The following is a 12,324-nucleotide window of genomic DNA, read 5'->3' as shown; positions in this document are numbered from 1 at the left end:
GCATTACTCCAGAGACTTGCCATCTGAAGATTGAGTGAGCAAATGAGTAGATGTGGACCAACAGTACTGTAACTTTTATAAGATAAAAAGGCTGATGCACGGCTGTTGAAAAGGAGAGACATATTAGATTAAGCAGGGACTACAAAAATATTGACTACCTTATTGGTGACTGAAGGCCTCAGAAGGTTTAAGCAGTAAAATAATATGAATCACCAGTGACTGCAGTTTCTGAGGGTAAAATCTTAGCAACCTGCAATTGCAGATGGCTTTTGCAGTGCTACATAAACCTTGAGGTTATGTCTTCTGGATAAATGTTCTCTCTTGACTGTTTGCTAATGCTTTCAGGTAGAATTCTATGAGCGTAGTTTTGTTTGCTGCTCTTTGATTGAATGTTGAAATAGGATTCACAATGTAAGATTTTTTCTTTGCAGAACTATATCATGTTCTCACTCAGCATACTTACCGCAGAGCAAGAATATCACAAACCACAGGATGTCTAGATATAACATTATGAATTTCAGTTCCTGTGTGTGTGCAAAGAGATAGTTTCTTTAGGATAGATCATAACGGGATGCTGCTTGATTTTTTTAAAGTGTCGCTATTGAAAATATTTTTTTAAATCTTGCATTTTGAATTGACTAGAAAGAAATCTCATCCCTGAAGGCCTCGTTAAAGTAACAGAGATCATGAAATATGTGCCATACATTGGAGATGGGATAAGGAGGATATGTCCCAAAGAACAAGTTTTGAGAAATAACTTAAGATATATTTGAGGAATAACTCATATACATGTGTATCTATTTGTATGAGTATGTGTGTGTGTGTGTATTTCTTATGTTTATTACCAAAGTAGAAATGAGCATTAGGTTTAATACTGATAAAATATCTTCAATTAAAAATACATTCTACATGTTTTTAGAAGAGTGATGAATTAATGACATGCTGTAACAAGATTAGAAAGTATTTATACAAGTTAATTAAATGTATATTAATATCTACTGAAAAGCTATTTGCTTATTCAGTGCTTACTTATGTAGTGCTAGATTATTGTTTAAGAATGAATGGAGGTTACTTGAAAGAGGATAAATCTCAATGAAGGATCAACGAACTCAGACATAAACACTTTTCAAGCATGTTAGATTAATATTATTCATTTCACTTTTTAAGTTCTTTACATTTATCTCATTCTCGCCTCCTTTAGTAAACTCTTAATTAAATATTAATGATAATTTTAAACTAGTCATTGTATGTTAGGCACAGAGCATTTCATCCCCAAATATAATTGAGAAACCAACCCAAGTAAACACATAGGCACATATAACCTAAAATGACCAAGCTCAGCTTAGAACTCAGGCAGTCAGTTCAGACTTTGTCTTTGAGGTTTTAGGAAATGCCTTTTAAGGGAAGATTCTCAGCCATACACGCTGGGATGACTCAAATAAAATATAACAGCAGAATATGTAAACGCAACATTCTGATACTGTTTTTTGTCTACCTTTAATAAAAGTTCCAGCTTTTTAAACACTTGGGAAAAGGATATCAAATATGGTTCCAGATGACAGAAAAGGATGCAGTTACTGAACCAGAGAACAAAAACTGAATGGTGCAGGGCATCCCTGGAGCCCTGTCAAGTCATGGTTTATAGCAGAAACCTTTTGTTGTTTCTTTAACTTGAACCTACTTTTCTGACTTCTTGAGTGATTTATACACAGTCAAAGATAACTACTTACACAGAAAGAGTTCCTTGTTGAATAAACCCATTTGCCCAGTGGGAGAGATGGAAGATAAAAGAGAAAAAATGGTATAAAGCAAAATATGAAGAGAATTAAAGGCCAGAGCAGTTATTAATATTTGGGTAACCAAGATTGAATTGTGAATAAGTATCATTGGAACAATTTAATTAACACTAGTTTATATAATAAAAATCTAGCATAATGAAAGGTACTGGTTTTTTAATGATGTTATATATAATACAACCAAGGAATTACTTCAAAACGAGGGAATCATTTTCTCTGGCACTGCTGATACGGGAGTTAGCACATGAAACATTTTTTTAAAATTAGATGTTACATTACAGCTCTTGCATATTGATTTCTCTTGCTGACTCAGATAGTCTTTTACATGATAAATAGAATTACTTTCGTGTATTTTTGTCTTCTATACATTTAAGTTTTTATGATTGCTGTAACATTTTGTCTAAGCCAAAAACAATGATTAAAAATTACTTCAGCCTACTTGCATTGTAAATATGCTTTTAAATCAATATCTTTCATGTTTAATGGTAAGATAAAGCTGACTCAAAAAAACCATCAGGATTTAAGTGTTTCAAAACTCACTGTTTACAAAAAAGCAATTGAATTTTGAGTAATTAAAATATTGCCAGCATCAAGCTCTCTTGCAGGAATGTTTTGTGAGATTGGGTCGATCACAACTCATTATTTTGACCCTCAAATTGTTTCTGTATTCCATAACACAGTTCTGCACACAGATTCCCCAAAGCAGAAACTGCAGAGTCCACTTTGTACTCCCCTTTCTCCATACTATCAACTAAGTTTCTGTAGCCTATACCAAACAAATGCTCTTCCTCAAGTGCTTTACGCTAATGCCCTTTGCCTCTCAGTAATTGGAACGCCATCACCCAAAGCAAGGGAAGATGTCCAACCCACACCCAAGGTTACTCCTCCATATGTTTTAGCCTCTGGCTCCCTTCATCCTTAGTATGTGTCCTATCATGAATGTACATATTCTGCCTCCCCTTCTATCAGCAGGCTCTCCAGCATTTGACCCAGTGCCTACACAAAGTTTATACTCAGGGTTTGCAGATGGGTTGAAACCACATATTAAAATTATTTTCCTTTTTGAGACAGAGCTGTGTGTGTCTCAGGAGCCCAAAACTTATGGTGTATCTTAGGATTACTTTGAAGATTGGTTCCACCACCTGAGGACTTCCCTTGCAGTTATGCATCGCCATACTTGCTTGCGTAGGCTGGTAATCAAAGCCAGGGCTGAGTGAATGCTAGCCACACATACTACCAACTCAACACATACTCAGCCCTCTATTTTGTTATTTTCTTGTTGCCGTTTTTTAACTTTGCCGTGGTAGAGAGGGAACCCCACCCAAATTCTCACTCATGCTAGACAAGCCACAAGCCCACCTTCTTAGGAAACTATTTTGCAAAAGATTCTATTTCTAAAAGTTGAGCAACCACCTTCCCTTTTAAAACTCTACAGCATTTATACAGGTTTACCATGTACTGTATAGAAATTTCAGCTTTGAAGAAGGACTCACTACTGTAGAACAGACAGGCATAGGTTCAGATGGCAACAGGGCACTGGGAGTCTCCCAGAGTAAACTGGAGCTCATCTCCCAACTCAAGTGTCTCTGCTAAGACCACATAGAGGTGAAGCAGCTAACTATCCTAAAGGGTGCTGGGGATTTGAAATCTCAGTCCCCAGCAGAGCAATAGCCATAACTAACTCTACTTAATAGAAATCATGTTTTAGGGCCTGGTCTCCACTAAAAATATTTAATTGTAATTTTGACAGCCATACACTTACAGGAACCTGAAAGTGTGTATAACAGATTTCACTCCACAACGTGTCCTGTTTTCATTCATATCTAAGGAAATCCTGGCTAAGTGCTGACTATCAGCCTGTTCCAGAACATTAGAGACAGCAGGGGCACAAAGGAACAAAAACAAACAAACAAACAAAAAAACAGAAGAGCTTAGCATGATAGTCCATGCTATTAATTATAGCACTTAAAATACTCATGCAAGAGGATCATGGATTCAAGGTCAGTTTGGGCTACTTAGTAACCAAAAACCAGATCAAAAATCCACTCAGCTTATATTCCAGAGGGACAGAATTAATAAATTAGATGGAGAAAATAAAAGAAAGAAGATGAGACGTTGAGGGTATAAGGAATAAATGGGGACTGAAGGTTTCAAGGCTGACGAGGAGCTGAAATGCTGAAAATGTGATGTGTGAACAAGGATATGAGTGGGGTGAGGACAACAGAACATAAGGGTGTCTCAGAGAAGGCTGATTCACACAACTGTAGTGGGACAGCAGATTCAGTGTCTTCCCACCAAGAGCACACCAGTTTGCATGAAGGCTTCTGTAACAGGGCCTACATACTGAGAGTAGGAATGAAGCTCCAAGAGCCTTGGGTTTTCTGGCAGCATGGGTCTCCACACTAGTTCATTGTAAGGCTTCAGAGTTGACACTGGATTAACTAAGGAGTCACTGGAGGTCTAGAAATAGATGTAGCATATATTGGGAAATCCCTGTGTCTCCCAAAATATTGAGGAGCAAGAGGAAACAGAGAAGGCAAGATGCAAGATTCTTTTTGCAATTGGAAGAAAAATGGTGACTTTAAATTAGAATGGAGCAGATAGCAGTGTGTGAAGGGGACTCAGAATATTTCTGTACTGAATGGTCAGAGAGAGAAAGAATGCAATAGACACTCAGAGGGTATTTTTAACTAGCTGCTAGCTGAATGGCCTTGGCTGGGATAACTGAGACAACAAGAAAACAGGTTGGAGGTTGGGAATGTCTGTTCAGAAGGACACTATCAGACAACTGAGTGCATTACAAGACAGAAGATATATAAACCCAAAGATGATGGGTGGAATCTGAATTAGAAGTTTGAGAGTCATCTGAAGCAAGTGGGGTGAGATCGCCAAGGAAGTGAATCTGAATACAAAAGACAAAGAAGAGATCAAGACCATGGTGGTACAAGCTTGATCACATAAGTGTAGGTGAATAAGTGAGCTAGAGCAGATCCTGTAATCTGCCATGTCCAGGGAAAACAAGTAACAAGGAGAAAGGGACTAACAGGGCTACATGCTACTGCTAAGCAAGTATGATGGGTCCTAAGTGCTATCCACATAGTGAGTGTCAAGGTCACTCACAACTGAGGACAGTCTCAATGAAAGTGAACATGGAGGAGGATTATGATGGGTTCATTCAAATTTCCCACCCAATCTCCACTCCCCTCCCCAGGGAGGGTGAGGCCATGCATGGGGGAATCTTCAAAGGCTGTCATATCATCCAGTGCAGGCTGAGAGAGCATCCCTCCATGTGGAATGGGCTCCCAAAGTCCATTCATACCCCAGGGATAAATACTGATCTACTACCTGAGGCCCCACAGATTGCTGAGGCCTCCTCACTGACACCTAAATTTAGAGGATCTGGATCAGTCCCATGCTGGTCTCTCAGCCATCCGTCTGGGGTCCATGAGCTCCCCCCTGTTCAGGTCAGCTGTTTCTGTGGGTTTCACCAAGCCTTCTTTTCTCATCACTCCTCCCTCTCTGCAAATGGTTTCCAGAATTTCAGTTCAGTCCAGTGTTTATCTATGGGGGTCTGCTTCTGTTTCCATGAGCCATTGGATGAAAGCTCTAGGATGGCATATAAGATAGTTGTCAGTCTCATTATCTGGGGGGGTGGGTGGGAGGGAAGGGCTTTTAAGATAGCCTCTCTACTATTGCTTTGATTGCCAATTGGTATCATCCTTGTAGATCTCTGGAATTCTCACTAGTGCCAAATCTCTTTTCTCCTAAAACCTATAATGACTCTCTCTATTATAGTATCTCTCATTCTGCTCTCCTCTGTTCTTCACCCAACTCAACCTTCCTGTTCCCCCATATCCTCCTCTCCCCTCCTCGTCTCGCCCTGTCTTTCTCCCAGCTCCCTGTCCCCTCTCACCATGCTCCCAAACCTCTCAGGAGATCCTGTCCTATTCCTCTTCTCCTGGGTACCATGCATATCTCTCTTAGGGTCCTCCCTGTTTCCCAGACTCTCTGGTGATGGGATTTTAGTATGGCACTCCCCTGCTCCATGTCTAAAATCCATATATGAGTGAGTACATACCATGTTTGTCTTTTTGTGACTGAGTAACCTCACTCAGGATGGTTTCTTCTAGTGCTATCCATTTTCCTGCAGATTTCAAGATTCCTTTGTTTTTTTTTCCACTTAGTAGTAACTTCTAATCCTTGAGAGAGATTTGAAACCACTGAGATAGAACTCTTCAGACTCAGAACACCTATTTTGGGTGAGGGGAGATTTACTTTGGGTGTCAAATTTAGAATTCATGTATTAGAAACATTGTCCAAGTTACCCTACTGTGACACTGAAGTTGAAAACCTATACAAAAATGTGAGAGCTAAGAGAACAAGATTGTTCCAGGTAGATCTGGGACAGGGAGCAGAAATCAGGTGTCTTATCTTTAAGGTTATTAATATAATTATAAACTGTGTTGGCTAAAGTGACCCTAGCCCAGATACCTCTAGATTACTACAAAAATAATATAGGTATGAGGTGATACCTAGTTACCTGAAACTGAAAGCAAGAGAGATGAGAGAGACAGATTTGGAACAGCAGTGTAAAATAAAGGCACATACCTAAACAGAGGTTCAAGGGTTTGTTCCACTTTGGAAACCAAGTACCTGCCACTTAGGAAGACTAGAGGAAACACTGATGCCAACAGGCATGAAGTTTACATGCAGAACAGAAAATGTTGACATTCTAATAAGATGGCATTCTGGTGAATTTTGTTGCCTGGTAGTACAGCAGAAGAATGCTGAAGTGTTTACACAGGAAGATCTGATCTTAGAGCATAGGGTGTAACACGTCAGGGGTACAGGAATGCAGAAAGAAACTACCGGAGCTTTCCTCTTCTTTCTGTGTTTCTATTACTATAACCCCATTTCTAACAAGGCTGGTACATAGGCCAACACAGCAAACTGCTCTAAGCAGAGTTTCTGTGATCAAAACGGTCAGTAGGGGAGTAAGGGATTGCCCTTCCTCAAGGACCTGAGGCAATCACTTCAACATAGGGACTTCTCAGGTTCCAAATGTCCCACCAGTCATAGGAGACACTGGAAGGAAATATGGCTATGTATGAAAACAGAAAGATTATTCACCAAACAATCAGGCCAGACTCTCAAAATCTTTTGTCAACTTCTTTCTTCCATGTAATAAACTCTTCAAGTAAACTAGAGGTTTGTAATAACCCTTGGGAGCTCTTTATGTCAAGTCTGATTAGAATAGTAATCTGTTGTAAAACAGATTATCAATCTATGTTGAGAAACCAGAAGCAAGCCGTGGGCCTATGGGCTGAATGCACTCATTCCTTAAGGAAGTGCTTCAAGAAAAATAAGCAGGGGAAATATGAGCAAAAAGGAAAAAACATACAAAGAAACTGAAAATTCAAACAATCACAGGAGACAGTTTCCACATGATCCCATAGGGAAGCTCAGAGAACTGTACTGCAGAACTGATTCAGTTGGTACTTATGAATCGATGCACACATAGAACCATGACAGACAGGGAAGTTATAGGGGAAAATGGAAACTCATAGATACATCCAAGGAAAAGAGGGTCCCAATGTCTGAGGATATCATTCAAGGGAGAGCAAGGTATATACTTGAAGGAAGGCTCATCTAAGTACAGAATCAGCAATCCCATCTTCTGTGAGCAAAGATACTTTCTTCATGAAAGGACAGACAGATACTCAAAGCCAAAACTGGACCAAGAAATAATGGTCAACTGTCAGTATTATCAAGTAGATTTCTTATAATGTCTTGGGATCTTGTATATGCACACATATAAATATATTGCAGCTAGTCACTGGCACCATGTGTAGTCTGCCTCTGACAACAAAATTCATCTTTCAAACTAGAGTTTTAAATGGATTCCATTCTCTTTCTCCTTACCATAAGTGCAAATATCAAGAATGTTTAACTGCTTGCAAATTTACATGATTACAAATAGTGGTTTTCATCTATACCCCATGCACTTCTGTTTCTCAAGAGAATGGTTGGTTTTTGTTTTTCCCTCTTAATGCTGGCCTCTCCTCTGTGGATTATAGAAGTGTAACTGACAGTCCCTTGCCTTATAGAAGTTATCTAGGACAGTGATGTGTGGAGTTCACTGACAGATTTAGAGATTAATTTCTAGACTTCTTACAGTACCTAAGAAGCTCTTTGAGATTTTGAAAATGGCAACAATGTTGACTCCCTCTCACTAAAGATTATTGGTGTCCACATCCACTGTAATGCAAGAGGAAAGTTTAACTGTAATAAATATCAGTGTTGTTTTCCTTTATGGAAAAATGGGTTCACAGGGAAACAAATTTTGCCAGGGTAAAAAATACTTTACCGTCCAAAAGCACAGCTTGCATGAGAATGTCTCTTTTCTTTTATTCAGAAAGTAGAGCATCACTGTTCTTAAACCAATAGTATTTGCATAGCAACACAATGGTTTAATAGTATTGTATAGTCATGCCTTAAGTCAGATTCTTCAAAAGCAAATTAGAAGCCAAAGATTTGAATACTGGAAGTATTTATTCAGAAAGAGATTTGAGTGTGATTTATTAGTGATCTGGATTGTGTTGGGGGTTGGTAGGGAAATTTTCCCATCCCCTGAATATTTTGGCTTATATGCATGTCCAAATATGTGTTTGGCTAGATTTTATGGTGCATTTTCAGGGAAATTTAATCCATATGTTGCAGGGAGTCTACAGGTAAATCATCTGAATGTTACTTTATTAGCGCTCCATGATGTTTGAAATGCCTTTTGAGCTTTTTTTTTATAGTCTTATATTCTTTTCTGTAAAGCGGCAGGTAAGTTGCCAAGAGTAAACAAATCAAACAGCAAAAGGTTTGGGTTAGGTTTGAAATGCTTTGCCTGTTATTTTTGATTGGGTTCTGTACTTGGCAGTGTTTGTTCTCCATTCCTGCCTGCAGGGCAAAGTGAAAACAATCTGAGCTCTGTATTTCCCAACTGGTTCATTGGCATTTGAGAATAATGTAGTACAGACAGAATCAGCATGTTTGGCAGGTGAGTGATGCCTAATATGACCTCGGAAAGTTACTTTCCTCTGCCTGGCAACGGTTCATAGCATGAAACGATGTTGTACACACTACAAAACCCAGGTCAGATCAAGCAGCCGTGCAGGGGTCCAAAAGGGGGATTTATCAAATTTTCTTGTGTATCTTTAGGTCGAGTGGCTAAAGAATGAAGACATAATTGATCCTGCTGAAGATCGGAATTTTTATATCACTATTGATCACAACCTGATCATCAAGCAGGCACGGCTCTCAGATACAGCGAATTATACTTGTGTTGCCAAAAACATAGTTGCCAAGAGGAAAAGCACCACAGCCACTGTCATCGTATATGGTAAGTGAGTTCCCAGGGTCTCCATTCAGCACGTGTCAAGCCATTCTTTCTCATTAATAGCCTTATTTTGTTTTAGAATGTCCAACTACCAATCTCTTTTAGACTCCCACTACTGTTCCTTCCAACATCAGCATGGCCAGTAAGGTTTACTAGGAGTGGTAAAGCACTTCATCTGGCAAGTCTTGGTAAGATACCCAAGAGTCTGCTGCTTTTCAGATGTCTCATTTCTCAAGCAGAATGAGTACCAACAAGACCTGACTGAGTTTGGGACATGACAAAGTTCAAGACAGACAAATGATATCTCCTGTGAATCTAGGCTCAGATCCACAATTACAGAAACACAGGAAAGATGAGAAAACCATTCTCCACAAACTTGCATTCTTGCCTACACCCAAAGATAATAGAACCACAATAAAGACAACTGTGATCAAGGGACTCTCATTCCCACAACATGGAAGACTTTCCACTCTTTGGAGCCCCTCATGATGCTCATCTCCTAACCAATGATTCTCAAGTGTCAAACAATTCTACACCCCATTTTTTACATCATCAATGCTATTACCTCCCTATTCAGCTGGTACCCAATTATCCCCAGCTATCTCAGGTGAGTCATTACCCAGCTAAGCTTTCAGATGTTTCATACACTAAGAAATTACACTGTATATTAATATAATTTTCAAAACATTAGGTCTCTGTTATATTGACATATTATCACAGAGAAGACAAAGCACCAAGTATCTGAGGCAAGGTTTCCACTTAAACAAGAAAGTCAAGCTTTGCCTCTGCTCAGAAAATAGTGATAAGGAAGACAAGATAACATAAGGTGTCAAAGAACATTCGATTCCAGCTTTTTGACCATTTTCGGAGGCACAAGAGAATTCCCCAGGAAAATTACCTCCCTTATACTAAAAGGAAAATTCTTATCATTGAGGACGGACAGTTGGAGGGAGAGTCCTGTACAGATCTTACTCAATTAACTCTTAATAACCTTTTCAAAACTTGCCGCTCTTGAGTCCACACCCATACGTTCGGGGTTAGTTCTCATGGCATGTGTAGCTTTTCACTTCTTTGTGGTGTGCCCATGATACATAAGCATGTTGAATCCCTTCGTGTGTTTTTTACTTGTTCATCCATATTACATCAGTTAAGCTCATATCAAACTAAAAAGACACCAAGAGACAGAGACAGAGAGACAGACGAGAGAGAGAGAGAGAGAGAGAGAGAGAGAGAGAGAGAGAGAGAGACTGTGTATGTGTGTGTAAACACAAATATGTTGGTAGAAAGAGAGACAGAGAAAGATTAATTTGTTCCCTCTCTGACGGTACCATTGTATGCTTGTGTCACCAACAACATGAAGAGACACAAGAACAGAATCATCATGATGTTCCAGAGGCTGCACAGAGATACTTAAAAACTGCCACTTTAATTACAGAACAGAAGCATTCCAATTTTTTTAATCCTCTGATTACTCTGGGGTTTAATTTCCTAGTCCAGATAATGACTATGTTGAATTATAAGCAATTGTATTCCTTAAATCACACGAAATTGTTTTGTACTTTTTATCTTAGTCTAAACTGCCTGAAACACTTGATTAACAACATTTAAAATGCAAAGAAGCAATGGGACCCAATCATAGCCTGTGCAAATCTCAAATAACAAATGAAAGCACACTATAAATAGACTCATTCTATAGGTATTTAATATAGATGCAAATCTCTAGGTATAGCATGATTTCCATACCTGCAAATGTAATGATAACATTATTATTATGAAAGATCATACACAATTAACATAAGCATTTTTAGACAAGGGTCAGTACCAATGATGAAGCAGCTAGGCCTTGATCAGCAACTATCTAGCTTTTTAAATTGTATTTTTGGTCCTTTTCTCTTTCTCTGCAAAATGAGGACTATGTCTAGTATCTGCAAAAACAAACACACAAAACAAAAATCTAAATGCTTCCAGTTTTTAAGGATGCATGAGAATGTCAACAGACTGGTAATTAGACATGTAACTCAGAATCTCAACTTCCTGTGTTTGTGGAGAAAGAGGAACACTCCTCCACTGTTGGTGGGAGTGTAAACTTGTACAGCCACTTTGGAAATCAGTATAGTGGTTCCTCAGGAAAATGGGAATCAGTCTACCACAAGATTCAGCAGTCCCACTCGTAGGCATATATCCAAAAGATACACATTCATACAACATGGACATCTGTTCAGCTATGTTCATAGCAGCATTATTTGTAATAGCCAGAACCTGGAAGCAACCTAGATGGCCCTTAAGTGAAGAATGGATAGAGAAAATGTAGTACATTTACACAACTGAGTACTATTCAGAGGAAAAAAACAATGGAATCTTGAAATTCGCAGGCAAATGGATGGAACTAGAAGAAAACTTATATATTGATTTGGGAGCTCTAGCTGAAACTCTGTCAACTGTCTGTTCATGCTTTTCATGGCTCCATAAGTTGAGTTACCCAAGACTCCATAAGTTGGGCTCCTCAGTCCACAGAAACATATATAATCATCATTTCTTATGCTAAATCTGTTTTATATCTTCTTCTTCATTACTGTCACTTTTGGTTTATAAAAGTGTATCCTTTAGAGAAAATTTGGAAAAAAAACAGAAAAGGTCAAAGGAGTTGTTTTTGTTTGTTTTGGTTTTTTTTGTTTTTGTTTTTGTTTTTTTTTATTTTATGTTTTTCGAGACGGAGGTTCTCTGTGGCTTTGGAGCCTGTCGTGGAACTCGATCTCTAGACCAGGCTGGCCTCAAACTCACAGAGATCTGCCTGCCTCTGCTTCCTGAGTGCTGGGACAAAGAATTTGTTTTTGATACTGTCATCTACAGATAGTGTTTTTGAAACTAATATGATATCACAAGTATTTTTGTATGCACAGGTACTATGTTAAGATAAGAACTACCCAGATGTTATTTTTACTTAATGTAAAATGTTAAATATCCTTGTTTTATTAGATAACCTCATTATTTTAATGGAATGAAAACATGTAACTTAACATTTTCCTATGTTTAACAATATAGGTGCTTCTAGTTATTTCTTATTATATTACAAACATGAAGATACCTTTGTTCATGTCTGTACATAGAGTCATGTTTATTACGTGATTATTAGATTTTCTA

General features: G+C 38.5%; 1 protein-coding gene across 2 annotated transcripts in view; it reads left to right on the top strand.

Moving 5' to 3' along the window:
* Positions 1-12,324, top strand: part of Unc5c (unc-5 netrin receptor C) — a 359,028-nt gene that overhangs the window by 276,655 nt on the left and 70,049 nt on the right. For both annotated transcript variants that reach the window (XM_040751709.1, XM_040751708.1), the window contains exon 5: positions 9,006-9,186. In XM_040751709.1, the coding sequence (XP_040607643.1) occupies positions 9,006-9,186 (181 nt within the window). The remainder of the gene's footprint in view (positions 1-9,005; positions 9,187-12,324) is intronic.

This window comes from Mesocricetus auratus, unplaced genomic scaffold (assembly GCF_017639785.1).
Source record: "Mesocricetus auratus isolate SY011 unplaced genomic scaffold, BCM_Maur_2.0 Super-Scaffold_100009, whole genome shotgun sequence".
Classification (NCBI taxonomy): domain Eukaryota; kingdom Metazoa; phylum Chordata; class Mammalia; order Rodentia; family Cricetidae; genus Mesocricetus; species Mesocricetus auratus.
The sequence above is the reverse complement of the archived record's forward strand: the minus strand, read 5'-3'. Positions and strand labels throughout refer to the sequence as shown.